Raw genomic sequence first — 19,763 nt, forward strand, 5'->3', positions numbered from 1 at the left:
ATAAAGGGAAATATTAGGCTTACTTTAAATGCAGAACTAAAACGGCCAGTAGGTGGCGTCAATTTTCCACTGAGTTAGTGAATCATTTAACCAACTCGTTCAAATCGCCAATTTGAATCATTAACTCGTCCGAGACATTCAAAACACACATTCATTTTGGAGATAAACACCGCAAAAAGGCAGATGTAAGTGTTCAAATAAATATTAATGCGCATATGCAACATTACCTACGGTACTACCGTTTCAAAAATACAGTGGCATCGCGGGTATTTTTAAGCTTTAGCATCGCGATGCTACCGTAGCACCGGTACACCGTGCAACCCTAGTAGGAATAACTTGATATGTTGTTTCCCAGCCATTCATTCTGATTAGCACGAGCGCTGTCACTCCTGTGCATGACTGCGTGTTCATCTATCACATCCACAATATGTTTTAAATTAATAAAACCCGCATCATACTAAGCTGCATTTATAACAAAGAATGGCAAATATGCAGATGTCATGTTAATGCACACACCTTGTAACGTTACTCTGCTTATGACGTCCACTCCACTCTGTGCTGTTGTGAACTGAAGAATGCGCTCGCAGCCTGTCGCCGTTTTCATAATAAGAGTTTTAAAGGGGCCTAAAAGCGATCTCGAATTCTTGTACAGATTACATAATTACTCACAATATTTTAGGGGGCTAGGCTAGAACTTTAGGGGGGATTTAGCTCAAAAAGGGCCTAGGAACGCCACTTTGTAACACTTTACAATATGGTTGTATTTGTAGAAATTACTTAATGCATTAGCATACATTAACTAACAATACTACTGCTGCATTTATTCATCTTAGTTCATGTTAGGTAATGCATTTTCTAAAACCTTATTGTAAAGTTTTTTTAATGAAAACTTGCCAGATGCGTCAGTTTTATATAAACAGCACCCCCTAGTGCTAAAATGGTGTAACTGTAAAGAAACTATCCAAGTTTCACCTGAAAGCATATTAAAAAATGAATCTGTGAACAAAGCAACCCAATGGGTTTAAGAGAATCACAAAAAACTAAATCACTGTCTGGGAAAGTGAACATTTTAATGAAAATGTCATACATTGCTTCCCCGAACATCTGGGATATTATCGTAAGCAATCATTTTCATGACGGCATTTTAGAATAGTTTGTTGTTGATTTATACTACTAATAAATAAGTTATCACAAAGTTAGAAACAAATTAACAAGAAACTGCAGTTTATTTAAGCCTATTTGTAAAGAATTTGTGAACATGACATTTCGAACCAGCTATCAGAAGCTCTTAGCCAGTACATCCAGCGACACTCATACAGAACAGCTAAAGTAAGTAAGCTAGTTTAAAATAAAAACGCTGTAACACTAAATATATCTTCTGCTGAATTCAATAATTGATTGCTGTAGTAGAGATGTTATTCCAGTAGATGGCAGTATAAGCTCATATCCAGCAACCATAACGCAGTTTGTTCGGAAGATAAACTCTAGTGAGGAAACGAGGAGCTATAGATGCCAGGGACTGTATCTCGGCTTTCTGCTTCAGTCTCTGCATTGCTTTGATCTGAAATCAATAAACACACAAACTCATACATTACGTCATATATTGTCTTAAGAACTGGACAATGCATTCACAAAGTTACCCTGATGTCAAGCCACTAATGTCACATTTTGTGTCATAAACATGCAAAATCATCTGTGAGAACTCTGCACTTTTAATACATTTATTAAAAAACAAAATCATGTATTTACAAGAACTTTCACCTCATTCTCCCATGTTGGTTGGCAGGTGATGTACGGTCTGCTCCTCAAGCTGTTGATTTTCCTCTCATCTGCCTGACTAAATGGAATCATAGCTTCTTCTGGAATCCTGTACCTGTGTGTACAAACACTGTTTCAAAACAATATTACAACAATGCACTCAAACATGACTTGAAGCTCCAGTGTGTAATTTTTAGAAGGATCTATTGACAGAAATGCAATATAATCTACATAACTATGTCTTCAGAGGTGTATAAAGACGTTACATAATGAAGCGTTGTGTTTTTATTACCTTAGAATGAGCTATTCCTATCTACATACACTGCAGAGCCCCTTACATGGAATTCACCATGTTGCTTCTACACAACAAACGAACAAACAATTCGCAACCTCTCCACTAGATGCCGATACAATGTCCACATTCCTCCCTGCAATATTTAAAGTCTGTTTCTTTTCATAACTAGACACTTTATTTAGTACAAGTGCTAATTAACCTATTTAATCCCACAATTTATGAAAATTATACAGTTTACATTACATTAATGTCCACTAAATCTGAATTTTTTGGGGTGGTGTAAAGTGTCACATGACCAGAGACATTTAATTTTAGTTTCCCCTCTGAAAGATGATGTTTGTCTCTTATAATACAGATAGGCTACATGTATGCATTTATAACTGCGAACAGTGAGAAAACACAGACTCTTTATCTGGTTGATTTCCATGATAAATTTGTAGGAATTGCCTTTATAGATAAAAATGTCACTTTATTGTTTGCAAGTTTCTGTTTTTGTTTTACTGTCCAATATAGCAATTTCTGACTAGCCTATATAATTCCCTACTCTTTACACGTGTAACAAAAAAAGCACAAACAATGTTTTTTTCTATATTTGTCTGCTGTCTCTTAGACATAAAGAATGGTGGTTCTTAAACAAAACATCAAAATTGTTCAAGCGTGTTATGTAAGCATCTTGATAGTCCCACATGTGCTACTTCCAGCATCTGAGAAACAGCTGATGTTCTGAGATTTTCAAATCACAAATGTTCGAATACCCACTCTTCACACAGCACAAGATCTGCATAATCTTTCAACACACAACAAGACCAAGTCAGATTCTGCTTTTCATAGCTATGGTGTATTAGGAATAGTAAGAAATACTAATGCTTTCACAAACCTGACAGAGCTCATGCAGACATATGGGCATATAATAAACCTGATACATGTAAAGTATGTTTCTATAAATGACAAATATTGATTTCAAAATAAAGTGTTCCATACAGTATATGTGCGTGTGAATCGGTTTTCATACATCATATTTCTGTATACATAGGTGACGTCAATGTAATGCCTGCACAAGATATCAGTGCCACAGAGAGCGTTTAGACTGAGGTGGAGCAGGAAACTGGCAGCGTGAATGTGCTGATGCTGTCGGAATCAGAACGAACCGAAAGACCTGAGGATGTTTCCAGCCTTTTGTAATTGTAAAAGATTCAGACAAAAAAAATGTTGTCATGTCGAATTCATTCATCTTAGTTACTTTGACCTGAAACAATGCCAGCTGATATCAGTAAAAGAAACCTATGTGCAACACCAACTATATACATCAAACTACAAAGCAATATCATTTCTACGATTTCTACGACTAGTAAAGATGAAATATCTTGTCTGGCTTTAAAAGGGTTCATGACAAACAAATTGAAAACCGCTGCAATGCTCTGCTACATATCCCACAGTATTTTTTTCTGCACGTTTGCATCTGATTCTTTTCTGATGTAAAACAAGAAAACGTGCAAATAAACATCAGCTGGTGAATCCCTCCAAGACAGTTCTAACAGCACAAAAGGCTCTTGTACCCGAGTGCTAGACAGGTGGCCATCAAAAGCATTTAACATAGCATATGCATTAACGGCCGCAATTCATTTTTGTCTTCTCTAGTTTTTCCCATAGATTCCTGAAAAGTGGTTCTGATTTCATTCACAGCCCATGACAGTTGACAAACCCACTTAAAATAGCTTTCAAGAGGAAGGAAATAAAAAAACAGCAACAAAAACCAAAACAAAAAAGGCCAGAAAGCGGAAAGCAAAGCCAGCCCGGCCTCAATCACAAACCACAGAGTAAAGTAATGAGTTGACTTTCCCAAACCTCTGAATGTCTGAAGGCAGGAGGCCCAACCACAGCACACTGGGGACAGTCAGACTGCGCGCCTCAAAGGCCATCGACTGAGGACAAATCACAGAGTTCATAAAGTTTGACAGTCACACAGACTTCATTATCACAGCAAATCAAACATCCGAGTATGTGCAACCCCTGGGATCGAACCCATGACCTTGGCGTTGCTAGCGCCATGCTCTAACTACTGAGCTACAGGAAAAACTAATTCTAAGCAATTCTGATTGAATCAGAAAGCATGTGACTGGTTTGGATCAATGAAAATGTTCAAGTCACAGTGTTCACAGTGTGAATTATTTTTCTGTTTGTTCTTCAGTATAACGTACTTAAAGTGATAGTTCATGCAAAAATGAAAATTCTGTCATCATTTACTCACCCTCTTGTCATTTCAAACCTGTATGACTTTCTGCAGATCACGAAAGAAGATATTTTGAAAAACATTGTTAACCGGCACCCATTCACTTGCATTGGTTTTGTGTCCATACAATGGGTGAATGGGTGCCAAAAATATTTTCAAAATATCAAAGAAAGAACGTCATACAGGTTTGAAATGACAAGAGGGTGAGTAAATGATGACAGAATTTTCATTTTTGGGTGAACTATCACTTTAAGAACTGTTTTTATATAATCTGCCTTATTTTACTGACCCCATTGGCAAATTTGTTTTGTTTGTTTGTTTAATACATAAATCTTTCGTGAAATTGTACTATAAGGTTTCATTTGTTAACATAGTTGAATATATAACTATATATACTGTATGTAACAACAATGAACAATACTTACAGCATTTATTAATCTTATTTATTAATGTCAATCTTAATGTTCACTAATACACTTTTAAAATCCAAAGTTGTATCTGTTAACATTACAATCAGCTAACACGAAAAACTGTAATTCCAATTGCGTACTAATTTTACAAACAAAGACTAACAAATGTTGTAAAACTATATTAGTCATTGTTAGTTCCTGTTAGCTAACCTTTACTAACCTTTACTTGTAGTGTTACCAACTTCTACTAACTAATAATAATAATAATTTGCTAACAGAGTCAAAAAATAATACAATGCAATTTTTGTCAGACCTCTTGTGATCAGCTCAGTTCAGACAGACCATGTGTAAACAAGATCTAAATGAATCTGGTTTAGGTTATGATATTTATACTAAAATTCACCACAAAATACTGATCACCAATATTATTTTTTGTGCAGTATTGAACACATCCGAAATAGCCACATACTCTGTATATGTATCACACACACACATGTAAAAATGCTTCACTCTTTCCATCGGGTAAATTTGAAGTTTATGAACGAGTACTTCCTCTTTTTCTTGCCACAAAGAGAAAAGAATAATTACATGTCGCCGCAATGCAATACTCTGCACAGGCCTTGCTGGAAACAGCACAGAAATAGCAGGAAACAGGACTCACCACTGAGCCGTACTTGTAGATGCACATGATCTCGATGCCTGGGAAAAAAAATAGATGCAATCACCACCATACCCATGCAATTATCCTACGGGCCAGCTTCATTTGGGCAAGAACAAAGTAAAGCGTGCACATGCAAGAAGTCAGTTAGAACCATTGGTAATGACAGTGTCAGACAGAGCGGAGGTAAACCACACCGGGACCTACTATCAAACAGGGTGTGTGTTTATATGTACCGTGCGGGTCTGCATCCACCAGAGCGAAGACTGGGACATGTAGTGTGTCCCACAGTTTCCTCACCATCAGTCTGCTGTTGACATCAGGAACACCTTTACCCTGACAGGCACATGAAACACATCTGAACAATCTATCAATCTTTCATTTCTCAATTTGACAGAAGCTATCCATTTATCACAATATTCCCCTGGAGTCAAACCCATGATGCTGTGCTCTTCCAGTTGATCTTCAGGATCATGATGACAGCATGCTTACAGTTATGATGATGCATGGAGACAGTCTGGTACAAAAGTCATCGTCCAGGAGTCTCTGGAAAGTTGCATCTTTCTCCACTATAAGGATGAATTTGGCAGATGATACAATGTCTTTGTGATGCTGAGGAATCTAACAGATCGCCAGTCTTACAAACTTTTCTGTTCTTTTTGAAACTTGACATTGTCTCGCTCTCTTTCACTTTCTGGAAAAAGCACTTTAGAGGTTTTGCAAAACATCTCCTTTTATGGAGCAGAAAAGTGCTACAGGTATGGAGAATCAGCGGGGTAAGTAAATGAAAGCTACCATTTCACAACGTAAAACGTATTTATTGTGTGTAAAGCTTAATATTATACATCACAAGTCTGCTTGGGGACACACAATATACAATATACCGTTGACTGAAATGTTTCATATGATCTTAAAAACTTGTGAACTGAAAGCATTTGTTAAATGTGTTTAAAATTTGATTTATAGATAAAAATATAATTGTGCCAACACATTAATAATCATTAAACACATTCAATCCTATAGATACATCTGTGTTATTCCTCAGTTTTGATGATTTCACATTCATTCTAAAATGAAAAATGATAAAGAATGAGCAAGTGACCCTACATTTTCGAACACTAGTGTTCATAAATAAATCAGCGATGTGCTTAAACCAAAAGGATACGATTGATCCCACTAACATTGGAAGACACGGGGACGGCCTGTGGACAGAATTATAAAAACATCTCGAATGGTTTCGCAACAAAAATAGCCTCATCTTTATAAAAACATCACACAACTCCAAACAGACAAAATAACCGAGTAGATTTAGAAAGCTGTCTCAGACTAATGTTTTCCAGTGGTAAGACAGCATTTGAGTAAAGCTCATGTGACTGTCTCAAGTCTAAAAATGTTGTTGGTGGAATTACAGATGAACGATTTTGGCCAGGAGATGACATCAATCATGCTCATGATGTGAACGTTACAGAAGAATACGCATTGAGTTTCTGATCTAGACTCACTGTGGTGCTCGAACTGCAGTCCACCATCGTACCATCTTCCTCCAAATAACACAGATCACCTGAGATAAGGCCTTTGGATGTTGCAAACTGTGAGGAAAAAAGTAATGATTCGCTTGATGGTACGTAAGCTTACATTCCCCTTGCAGAATCTGTGAAATGGCAACTAGCATTTTAATAAATTACACAGACACACAATATCAGAAACTGTAGACAATTTTTGTATTTGTAGCTATTTTTGGTCTTGTTTATAGTGTATCAGTTGTATAAATGTCAAAAAGAAGGGTATGTTAACTTGAGCAGGACAGTGTGTAAAACGGTCTCAGAAATGCTAATATCACACATTACAGCAACGGGCACATACAACATGCAGACTCCTGCGGGGAACCTTGAGCATGCACGAAATGTCATCCACGATGGAATCCACGGTCTTCTGTGACCCAAACAGCTGTGGATCATTGTAATATATATCCCTGACGGACAGAAAAAACAGTTCAGCACAGGTGCACTTGACAAATCACTTCATAAATATCAAAGGTTCCACCTGCTCTCTATATCAGATGATTTATGGCACTGTTTGCAGATTTATACATCATCGCTTATGCCCACAGATGGCTTCAATAAAATGTTCTTGTAATAGCTGACGGATAAGAATGCTAAATATTTAGACATGAAACAGGTTGAAGAAAACCTTTCCGAAATATACAATATGAAAGACTTTTGGAAAGTTGACATTTTCTGGTCCATGTCATCTAAATCAATTCAAATCACTCAAACAAAAATAATGCTAAATGTGTTTTCTTCTCACTGATGGACCATTTAAAATGAACTAGTGAAGAATGTCATGGAAATATACTGAACGCTCACCTTTTAGTGGCATAGGAGTCACTTTGAACAAGTTTGTAAATTACAGACAAGAGCTTTAAAATCAGTGCTGTAAACAGAAAACAGGAACACGCTGGATAAAGTCATGTTTGGCAACATTAGTTTGACTGGTTTCACAACATTTGCTGAAAAATAAAGCTCATTGTTTCGTGTTAAAGGCCTGTTCATGTCATAATTATGTTTCACGTCGTATAAATCATGTAAAATTGCCAACTCATAAAGTTGAATGCTCTTGAGAGAAGTATTCTCTGTACAAATATGTACAAACATATAAAATAACAATAATGTAAAAAAGAATCTTACCAAATTTGGTGGCTGATGAAGGCCAGTCACATCGAAGAGTCACTACAGATGCATCTGGCTTCAGTACCAATCCAATAGACTCATGAAACCTGAGAATTATATCAATCATTTTTCTGCTGTTCTTTTCTTTTCCCTCATTTTCCACTTCCTCCAAGACAATTTGACTTATTGATTGCCTAATATCATTTAAGTCATAACATGCCCTGAAATATGTACAAGAAATGATGTCGTCTTGAGTTACTTCAAGACTAGGTGTACGGGCGAAATGTTTTGGGAAAAACATCTTGATGTCTAATTTGAGAAATCTTAAGATGATCATTACCAAATGTTGCGCTGGGAAAATATAAGCAGGCACAATAAGGTTTTATATCTATTTTGCTCTCATGGGGAAAGAAATGATTCAGCTAAATGAGGTTTTCATTATCAAAACTGCTTTGAGAAAAATCTGTCATATTATACCTGCACTAGGGAAACATTTATTACAGCAATAAGCCAAGAGCTGAGTTGTCAGGGCCTCGGCCGCAGAGGGGCCCCAGAAACGTGCGTTAAGCCTTAGGGAGGTTTGAAGTAGATCTGACCAGACAGTTTTCTTTGTTCTAAACATGAGCTATTATACAGTGAAAACCTTTTGGACAGAATTTTAAGTGTGCGTGTGTGTGTGTGTGTGTGTGTGTGCGTGCGTGCGTGCGTGCGTGCGTGCGTGCGTGCGTGCGTGCGTGTGTGTGTGTGTGTGTGAGAGAGAGAGAGAGAGAGAGCACTGTGTTCATTAACCCCTTCCTGAAAATGATACAGTCAAAAAGTTACTTCATTTGTAAATACATAAAGTTTAGACAGACAGACCAACAGTTAGATAGACAGATGCTTGAAGTGGGGATATGCTAATTATTACCACATTTGAAACTTCTAGAATGAAACACAGTATGATTTGGACATATACAAAACGGATTTGGATCCGGTACAAAACTGGTTACTAAAGGAACCATTTGCCAAACAACTGATGTAATAATGTTAAATACAAATGTGGCCAAAATTGATCATTTCAGTTATTTCATTACCTTTTCTGCAGTCTATTGGATTCTTCTGTTAATTAAATCTACCACATGCACACACAGTCATACCTTATGCTTTATATGCTATAAATCTGTTAGGTTTAAAACCGTTGGCTTTGTTATTTTGCCTTCTCACATCTCACTACACACTCATTAGCGCTCACCTGCTGACTGTCTTCTTCAGTTTGATTGGCTGAAATGCTGCTTGGCCTCTGTAATTTGATTGGCTGGAATTCTGTAAACTGTGTTTGATTGGTCAACCTTTTGAAATTGGGTAGCTCCACGCTAATCTCACTGACTGGAAGCATTTTGGCTGTGACTTAAAATGACGCTTTGACTCGGAGTGGCAAAGTACCGGCAACATGTGTGAAGTGCCAGTACGCAAGAAAAAGTGAAGCCATGCTAAAGATTAAAATAGAGAAGTGCCGGTATTGCCCACTTCAAGCACTGAAGATAGATAAATACCATTTTTATGTTATGGATAGACAAATAGACAGATAAAAAGACAGACAGAAAAATAGATATTTACCATTTTACATGACAGACAGACAGGCAGACAGACAGATAACATTCTTTCTTTATCTTATAGACAGACAGGCAGACCAACCGACCGACAGACAGACAAAAAAAAGATATTTACTAGGGATGCACGATAAATTATCAGCCGATAAATGGTCATTTTTAATGTTATCGGTATCGGCCGATAATAACATTTAGGCCGATCAATTATAGCCGATAAATTATGAATAATTTTCTCTGGTTAAACCACTTCATCTGCACGCTGGTCACAGTTAAAAAACAGTACAGTACTGTCTTTCCGTCGTGATCATTCGCTTACTGTTATTAGCAAAACATTGTTGATGTAGGTACAGTATGTAGATATTTATGAATATGTAAATTATAGGAACAAAAGCATATTGTTTAATGCTGACTGCAGTCTGAATGATTTCTGTCTTGAAACCTGTAAGACTCGTGGCTATTAAGAACACTTTTCTGGGTTGCTCTGGAAGAACATCTATAATTTATTTATTAAATAAACATTATACCAGAAACGTTTAAATGTTAAAGAATATTTAACTAGTGTAAAGTAGGCTTGGTACATGATTTTCAGGGAAAAAAAGAGAACTAATGGTTACCTTGTTTTCTGCAGTGAATGTTTTCAAATAGAAGCAGTTGTCCACTTTTTGCCTTTTGTTTCAGTCTCAGAAAATGTTTAGATACTGTATATTGGCTAATATATCGATTATCGGCTCCCAATTTGAAAGAGTCATCGGTTGTCGTTATCGGCCAAAATTGATCAGTGCATCCCTAATATTGACCATTTTGTATGACAGACAGACAGACAGGCAGATAGATATAATTTTTTAACTTATAGATAGACAGACAGACAGACAGGCAGATAGATATAATTTGTTATCCTATAGACAGACAGATACAAAGACAGAAAAATATTTATTTACCATTTTGTATGTTAGACATACAGACAGACAGACGGACAGATTAATAGACAGACAATTGATATTTACTATTTTGTATGTTACATAGACAGATAGACAGGCAGGCAGACAGACAGACATATAGATAGATACCATTTTTATCTTATGGATAGACAGAAAAACTGATATTTACTATTTTGCATGTTACATAAAGAGACAGATAGACAGACAGACAGACAGATAGATTGCATAGGCCATAAATATACAGTAACACATATCTTCTAAATTTTTCTTTTCCTCCTAATTTATTTATTCGCTACTTGTTGTTTTTAAAATTGTTTATTTTAAATATATATATATTTTAAGACTAATTGATACTTAATACTTCCACATATAAAAAATCTTAAATATTATAATCATTGAATATGCATAGAGAATACGAATCACTTGCAAGTACTTAATAGCTAACAAAAATACATTATATGTGTAATTATATATTTTTTATTGTTACTGTAGCTCATTGTGGGTTTGATCTCCAGGGAACACACATACTAATAAAATGTACCTTGGCTTGAATGCGCATTTCAGCTACAGCAGTAATACATCCTTTCCTCCTTCCCTCAGTTGCTTTAGATAAAAGTGCCCGCCAAATACATAATTAAATGTAATCTAAACGAGACATCAGATGAAAACCCCACTTTTTCTGTGTTTAAGTGCTATAATCGGGTCCCCGGTGCATCTAGCAACCCAGAAAACGTGAAAAATAAGAACCCAGTAAGTTTGTTTTGGTGTGCCTTTCCCTGCAAGCATGTGAGAAATCGAGCCGTTCAGATTTCGCTCCGATTGTGACGTCCAAAGCGGATTTTATTATAATGTTACCGCCCCTTAATCTACACAGTTCCACCCACCGCGCTCCGCCATTGTTGTTTTCACATGCGACAGCGGTGTACGTGACGCCATGGCTAAAGTTCATGGACAACATGCAATGTAGTCGCTGCACAGAGTCCAAACCTAGGAAGAGACAGGAGTGGATTTATTTTATTTTTAGTGGAAATCCATCAGAAACCATAAGTAAAAACCTGCTTGTTTGCGTGAATCACTTCAAACCGGAGTGCTTTTTCAACCTGGGACAGTACAAGCATTATTAGCTTCAAAGTTGTTCCTCAAGATGGATCGAGACCGACTGAACGAGACAAAGCTGCCGATGTAAATCATATTTATCAACCGTCTGAATTGACGTACATGTACCGTATATATAGGAGGATAACGTTAGCATACGATAGAGAAGGGAGCTAAGTCAGTCACGGGCTAAATAGAACATTCAAAGCCAGTGTTAAACTTACTGTATATAAGTGCAGATGGACACTTGGAGTTTAGCTGTATGAATGTTAATACATTATGTGCGTTAATATGTTCAGCTGCGGCAAGCTGTTTGTTTTGCTAAAGAACAGGGGCGAACACTGCGGTTAGTTTCGTTTTAAACGTCTCAAATCATTCGTGCTTAGGCTGAAAAATCTGTCACAGCAAACTAGCTCTCACGTTGTGTGTGTAACGTTATAACTTTTCAACGACAAGCGCTAAAATCCATGTAATTCCACTGAGATCTGCAGTGGATTCTGTGGATTTTAGGCAAGCATACACGCACAACGTGAGCGCTGTTTGCTGTGACGGATTTTTTTTGTCTCCGGACGAATGATTTGACACGTTTAAGACGAAACTAACCGCAGAGTAATTCAGGAAACATAATTTAGCTAAACCATTGCCATGGCAGTACTACACGTGTGTTGTGTTGACACGCCGGACAGAAGGGGGGTGGGGTTCGCTGTAACTCATTAATCATTTAAAGAGACATGCACCAAAACGGGTTGCTGTGAGCATAGCTGTTTTTGACGAGGCAAGAAGGGTTTTGTTTACACAGCCATTGAGGGTTTTTAAGCAAAATATGTTCCAGACATTTCATGAAGACTCTAATAAATCATACCAACTTGTTGAAAGTGCTCGTCTGAGGAGACCTTTAAAGTAAATGTTAAACAGAATTGCCTATTTAAACTTTTATTTTGAAAGAATGTTTTTATAAACTCACCTGACATTGGCCCAGCTGGATCTGTTCATCACACTCAGCACAGGTGCCTCACCTTTAGACACACTCGTGACTACAGTCTGAATGACTGTCTCAATCCGCGTCAAAACATCCTGTCTGTGCATGACGGACAAATCATATTCAGTCGGTGTTTGTTAAACAGATGAACACAGAGGTCATCTAGATGTCTGCCCTGTCACCTGACAATGCCCTCCCGGTGCACGTCAGCAGATTCCTCGCGCCCGAGTAGCGTCTCCCTTAGCTTATCTACTTCAGCGAACTGGTGAGCCATTTAAGTCGAATATCCCAACCTACGAATGTTTCTACTTGATGTAGTTGTAGTACCAATGTAGAATATAGAAACAAACAAATAAATAATCGAATGTGAAACTGGTGAATATGTTTTTCAACGACAGATAACCACCGCGAGAGCGTCAGTAGATGTGTTTGACTACGTGCGGTGTTGCGGAGAACGCTCGGCGTATGACATCAAAGTACCGCGAGAACGATAGCACATTAAGCACAACTCTCGCGGTACTGTGATGTCGGTCTGCGCTGCATGAAGATAAACGAGTCTTCATATTAACAGATTGAAGAGAATCCAAATATGAGTGTAAATCTGTTATAACTAGTTTTCTCTTGGATGTTCAAAGATAAATCACACCCAAAAATCTTTGAATGGTAAACATTCATAAAAAAATAAAATAAACCTTAATAAATCTTCAGTAGTAGGCTACTTATGTTTTTTAAGAAGTATTATTATATTAAGTAAATTTGACAGCGATGGAGCATCATTGCCTGACCATTATTTACCAGCTAATGCGTCCCAGGCTACTTGTTTATTTTAAATATATATATTTTAAGACTAATTGATACTTAATGCTTCCACATTTAAAAAATCTTAAATATTATAATCATTGAATATGAATCACTTGCAAGTACTTAATAGGTAACAAAAATGCATTATATGTGTAATTATATATTTTTATTATGTATTTTTTCTTGTTTCTGTAGCTCATTGTGGGTTTGATCTCCAGGGAACACACATACTAATAAAATGTACCTTGGCTTGAATGCACATTTCAGCTACAGCAGTAATACATCCTTTCCTCCTTCCCTCAGTTGCTTTAGATAAAAGTAAAGCATAATTAAATGTAATTTATGTAATTTAAATGTAATTGTTAAACAGAATTGCCTATTTTTTATCTTTGTCATCTTGCTAGAGGGTTCGTTTAAATTTTTTGAAGGCCACCCATCTGTCTTATTTTATTTAAACAGTTAAGTCAATAAAGTTAACTGCAATTCATAAAGGCACAACAGAAACAAACAGTAAAGGTGTATTTAAACATGCCCTTCACTGTTCCAGCCGTGTCTCACTTGAAGTCACTTTGGATATTTTCTTAGTTCCCCGATGAACCCTGCAGCAAACTATCCCATAACCCCCGAAATTCCAGCACGGCACGCCTGACCACACCACAGGGACCAGCAGCAGGCAAAGGCCTCCACCATCTGCCCTCCAGTAAACATAACTCCCTCAAAAAGGTTTTAGATGAAGACATATCAAAGAGTCAAAGGTCCTTTAATCCAAGAACTCCTTGGTAGCTCCAGTGTAAAAATATCTTAATTATAAGATTAAGATTAAGGAGTAGTTCACCTACAGTAAAATCAAAGCTTCTGCTCTTATTAAGCAATATAAACCCTTCCAAACCCCTACAGTGATGCTTTTTGAAGTGAGTGCCACAATTTAAGTCTTAATTTGAAGTTAATTAAGATCTGAGAGCATCATCTTGCTGACAACGTGTGAAAAAATTGTGAGACTATAGGAGACGGCGTTTCTTGCCCCTGACCTGACCTGAAAACCTCCATATGGCTTCTCACCAGGCATCTGGCCATCTTCTCCTCTTTTCTTGAGTGACATTGACAAGCAGTTTCCGTAACACTTGAGTTTAATCTGCAGATCATTGCTATCTCTCTAAAACCAACACGGCAACACCTCACGGCCAGTTTCAAAAGATTGTGAAAGGTTACAAAGGGGGATTTCTCTCTCTCTTTCTCTGGTTTGAGGTTGTAGTCATGCTTAGTGTGACTCTTGTGTCCAGAATGAGTGTTTGCATTGTTGGTCCAAAGGGAAGGGTTATTAGGCCACTGGAGGGGGAGTTTGAGATTTTAGCAAAAGAGAAGGGGGGACCATTCTGCAGGTGACGAGGATTAACTGAAGCCAGAGGCCCCTTCGTAACCAAATACAGATCTGTCAGTCTAATCCCTGCAAATAAAAAACAGAGCTCTACCTCTCTCCCCTCTCTCCTTCTCATTTGGCACACACCCCACCACTGTTTCATCTCTTTCACATCTGCCCTTTGCCAAACACTGCTTGCCCCCAGCCTGTTAATGGGACCCAGAGAAGCATCCCTGAGGAGGAAGTGACTGATTGGTCCTGGCAGTAATGGACAGCTCTGCATAACCTCACAGAGCGATGAGATAAAGAATGCGGGAGGGCTTTTTCGTTAGCTGCGAGAATTGTGTAGCCACGTATGTAGGGCTTTATAGTCAGAACGAATAGCATACACTGCACAAAATGTTTTAAAGTAAAAATCATGTAAAATGCTACAGTAAAAATGACTGTTACTGTTAATTAGTTACTGTAAAAAAACTGCATATACAGTATTTGATTGATTTTACTGTAAATAATGTACACATTTGCAGTTTTAAAATTAAAAAGGCACGAAAACCATATATTTTATTGTGAAAATGTATGATATAAAAATAGGATTACTCTTAAATATTATAATTTTACAGTAAAACTATTGCTAAAATTATATTACAAAAGACAAGTCACTGTAAAATTTACAGTGAAAAGTGGTAAAAAGACACATAGTTATATATTTTTTTAAATTATGTTTCTTATGCTACTGTTCTTACTGTGTCTGCACTATAGAGTACACATGTCGCACACAATGCATAGTATGCATATTTTCTGTATGTATTGAATACTAAGATGCCCCAACACATTTGTCCAGAATGCAGCAGCTCTAGAGCACAGTGAGGAATGCTGTATTCCACAATGCACTGCAATTCAATTGTGAACTTTTTTATTATTTTTTTGATGTAAAATTAGATGGAGTTCTAGGAGTTTGTACTTTGTTTTGTTTGTACAAAATTGAGCTGCTAATGCACATTTTTCCAGGAATGATGCCATTATGATGCCAGTATTCAATTGTGAGCATATCTCAATCCATACAACAGTATTGGGGAGGTTCACACAGAACGTGTTTTTCCATCCCTCTTAGCTACTTTTACATTGGTTTTTCTATGTAAACACACTAGACGGACAAGTTTGATCGTTATGGCCACGTCTTGACTGTTTTGCAGAGTTGTGATGAGTGGCGCTGTGTCAAGTTGAACGAATTTCAACTTTTACGCGAAGCACATCAATGTCGGTTCCTTAGATTTGGACCAATTAAAAGACCCTGAAGGTGGGGAAAGCGTTGTTTATAGCTACTTGCAAGTTTATCAAAGCACGTCTCAAACTTGCAAGTCTACAAATAAAGAATAATAATATAATATAAGAAATTAGTCAAATAAAGAATCAGCAATGTATAAAGTACATATAGAAAGTTTCAAAGTTGGCAAGAATGGTAAAAATAGTGCAGAGAGAAGTTATAAAACAAGTAAACATTTTATTATGTTTAAGTAAAATAAAACATTATCATTATACTGAAACTGTCAAAGCATAAAAGCACAGGAAATTTAAGATCAGAGAGCTAATGCAATAACATGCTCTCCAAGCATTTGAACAGCTGCCTTATGGTCCATATTGCACAAACTCACTGCAGAAACCAAAAGACCAGAGATGTGAAGCAGCTTTTCCTTTTTTTCTTGCTTCCCCTGTTTCACAGCTGTGTCTCATATGTTCGTGCGGCCTCTCGCAATATCAGCCTTGCTATCACTCAGTCCCACCTGGCCGCCAATGTTTTAACAGCCTGCGGTGGCGCTCGCAACCAGGGCGTCCCAAAAATCCAGACAGGACTTAACGGGTGGAGGAACGCGCTCCCCACCTCCCATCTCCTCTCTCTGCCCTGTTCAGCCCTCTCCAAATCCTCACTGCTTCATTTGAGGGTCAGCTTACCCTGAAAGAGTTTTACTGTATCCTTCACCGGGCTGCCCCACTGTTTCCCACCCCGCTGCCTTCAAAAGGCTGCCCCCCACCTTCAACCAGACACATGCGAAATAAATATTACTCTGACCTGTGTCTCCAACTCTTGGTGCCAGAGTCAAACAGAGAAAGTTGAAAAGGAACCAGAGAGGGGTTTCGAGTCTAAGGCGGGATAGCGTGAACATGAGCGTACGTGTCAGTTATTTCTGACTGGGGTTAGCACATCTTTTGATTTCAGCATCAGGTTTCAACCTGCTGAGTCTCTGATGTTTGTAAGATGACTTAAGAGACATAAGGTTATTTATTTAAAAAAAATGGTTATGTAAAATAGCCATAAAGACACACTGTAGAAAAAATATGCTATTTTTTTACTGACATACAGAACTTTTCCAGCAACATTTGTGGTTGAAACAAAAGTTACTAGTGTTATTTTACAATAGTTTTCTGAGCATATCACTGTAAAGAAATGCTGTTATTTTATTTTACATATTTTTCATGTATTTTTTAAAGATATTACAGAATCAGTTCAAATCACAGAAATTTAAAAGCCAGGTGTAAAATAACATGAAAAACATGTCATTTTACTTTTCAAAAAAAATTATTTAGATTTATTATTGATTATTGTTCACTTATTTATTGCTGCTTGCTTTTTTATCTTTACTTGCATGGTTTACGGTATAAATGTGGACGACGTTAAAATCCTTCAGCAGAGTGAAGACATTTCGGATCATTATCTGGTATTATGTTTGCTTCACTGGCCTACGGCTGCAAATAAAACTCATTGTTACAAATATGGTAGAACAATAACTTCAACTACCAATGATGCGTTTCTCGATAATCTGCCCGAATTGTCTCAAATCATGAGAAATAACGTTGAAGATCTTGACATTACCACTGAAAATTTTAATTCCACCTTCTCGGTAACGCTAGACAAAGTTGCTCCACTACGTTTAAAGAAGATTAAAAATGGCAGCCCCACACCGTGGTATAATGAACACACTCAGGCTCTAAAGAAAGCGGCCCGAAAAATGGAGCGCAACTTTAAGAAAACTAAATTAGAGGTATTTCGTACAGCATGGAAGGATAGTATTCGAAAATACAGGAAAGCCCTAATAACTTCTAGATCCGCCTACTTTTCATCACTAATAGAAGAAAACCAGCACAACCCTAGGTTTTTATTTAACACGGTGGCTAAATTAACAAAAAATAAATCGTCAGTGACTTCTGATCCTGTATATCAGCATAGCAGTGATGAATTTATGAACTACTTCACATATAAAATCCAAGATATTAGAGAAAAAATTATAACAATGCAATCAGAAGTGAAACCCGCTGAACAAACTAACTACAGCGCCCTTAAGGAGAAAATGCAATTATTTTATACCGTAGATCAAGATGAGCTGTCTAAAATTATTAGATCATCTAAATCAACAACATGCATACTAGACCCTATACCTACAAATCTACTGAAAGAGATGCTCCCAGAAATTATAGATCCTCTTCTTGGTATTATTAACTCATCTCTGACATTAGGACATGTGCCTAAAGCATATAAGGTGGCTGTTATAAGGCCCCTTGTCAAAAAACCCCAACTCGACCCTAGAGAACTAAGGAACTACAGGCCTATATCGAATCTACCTTTCATATCTAAAGTTCTGGAAAAAGTAGTTTCAACTCAATTATGCTCCTTCCTCCAAAGGAATGACATCAATGAAGAATTCCAGTCTGGATTTAGAGCATGTCACAGTACAGAGACTGCTTTGATCAGAGTTACAAATGATCTGCTATTGGCGTCTGACCGAGGTTGTATCTCGTTATTGGTGCTGCTAGACCTTAGTGCTGCATTCGATACCATTGACCACAGCACACTCCTACATAGACTCGAAAATTATGTCGGCATTAAGGGAATAGCTTTGAAATGGTTTAAATCTTATTTATCCGACCGTTTTCAATTTGTAGCAATAAACAATGAGGTGTCACGCAAATCGCAAGTCCAGTACGGTGTACCACAGGGCTCAGTCTTAGGGCCTCTGCTCTTCGCATTATACATGCTACCTCTAGGAGATATAATAAAGCGACACGGAGTTAGCTTTCACTGTTATGCTGATGATACTCAACTTTATATTTCCTCGAAGCCTCATGAAACACAGCAGTTCCATCGAATAATGGAATGCATAGTCGATATAAAAAACTGGATGAGTAACAACTTTTTATTACTGAACTCGGACAAAACGGAAGTGTTACTTATTGGACCGAAAACTGCTATAAGTAACAACCAAGAATACTGTTTAACTATTGACGGATGTTCCATAAAACCCTCGTCGTCAGCAAAGAATCTTGGCGTTCTATTCGATAGTAATCTGTCATTTGAGAGCCACGTCGCCAACACCTGTAAAATTGCGTTTTTCCATCTTAAGAATATATCTAAACTACGTCATATGCTGTCAATCTCAGATGCAGAGAAGTTAATTCATGCATTCATGACATCAAGACTAGATTACTGTAATGCACTGTTAGGTGGTTGCCCTGCAGGCTTATTACAAAAACTCCAATTGGTCCAAAACGCGGCAGCTCGAGTTCTTACACGTACAAAAAAGTATGAACATATTAGCCCGGTTCTGTCAACCTTGCACTGGTTACCTATAAAGCATCGCGTTAACTTTAAAATCTTGCTTATTACCTATAAAGCCTTACATGGTTTAGCTCCTCAGTACTTGAATGAACTCCTTTTGTATTACAGTCCTTCACGTGCATTACGCTCTCAGGCGTCCTGTCAGTTGGTAATACCTAGAATTTCAAAATCAAGTGCAGGTGGTAGATCCTTTTCCTATCTAGCGCCTAAACTTTGGAATAGTCTTCCCTGCACTGTCCGGGAGGCAGACACACTCTGTCAGTTTAAATCTAGACTAAAGACGCATCTTTTTAATCTTGCATACACTACTCTTCCATAATATAAATCTTCAGAGGGTTTAGGCTGCATTAGTTAGATCAACCGGAACCAAAAACA

The 19,763-nt window shown here is 37.4% G+C and overlaps 1 protein-coding gene across 2 annotated transcripts; it reads right to left on the reverse strand.

The window, feature by feature from the left end:
* Positions 1–1,102: 1,102 nt before the first annotated feature.
* Positions 1,103–12,934, reverse strand: spo11 (SPO11 initiator of meiotic double stranded breaks). 2 transcript variants are annotated; one of them, XM_057363173.1, is made up of 13 exons: positions 12,804–12,934; positions 12,607–12,720; positions 8,039–8,127; positions 7,718–7,784; positions 7,215–7,323; positions 6,854–6,940; positions 6,517–6,553; positions 5,844–5,953; positions 5,588–5,687; positions 5,355–5,392; positions 3,899–3,975; positions 1,762–1,873; positions 1,103–1,561 (listed from the first exon to the last, which is right to left on the reverse strand). In XM_057363173.1, exons 1-13 carry the CDS (start codon positions 12,893–12,895, stop codon positions 1,442–1,444), a joined length of 1,152 nt encoding a protein of 383 aa, XP_057219156.1. In that variant the 5' UTR covers positions 12,896–12,934; the 3' UTR covers positions 1,103–1,441. The 2 variants fall into 2 exon arrangements, with proteins under 2 accessions (XP_057219156.1, XP_057219155.1); XM_057363172.1 differs by lacking the exons at positions 12,607–12,720; positions 12,804–12,934 and having other exon boundaries at positions 7,239–7,323; positions 8,039–8,175.
* Between the last annotated feature and the right edge of the window lie 6,829 nt (positions 12,935–19,763).

Source organism: Triplophysa rosa, linkage group LG21, assembly GCF_024868665.1.
Source record: "Triplophysa rosa linkage group LG21, Trosa_1v2, whole genome shotgun sequence".
Classification (NCBI taxonomy): Eukaryota; Metazoa; Chordata; class Actinopteri; order Cypriniformes; family Nemacheilidae; genus Triplophysa; species Triplophysa rosa.

Bases quoted from the DNA above. Each gene is read 5' to 3' on its own strand.
- spo11 (XM_057363173.1), bottom strand. From the start codon at position 12,895: ATGGCTCACCAGTTCGCTGAAGTAGATAAGCTAAGGGAGACGCTACTC. The intron at 5,954-6,516 runs GTATCCTTTTGG...AGCATCACAAAG, and splicing joins CAATGTTAGTGGGATCAATC to ACATTGTATCATCTGCCAAA. The intron at 3,976-5,354 runs GTGAGTCCTGTT...ATTTGTCCTCAG, and splicing joins TCTACAAGTACGGCTCAGTG to TCGATGGCCTTTGAGGCGCG.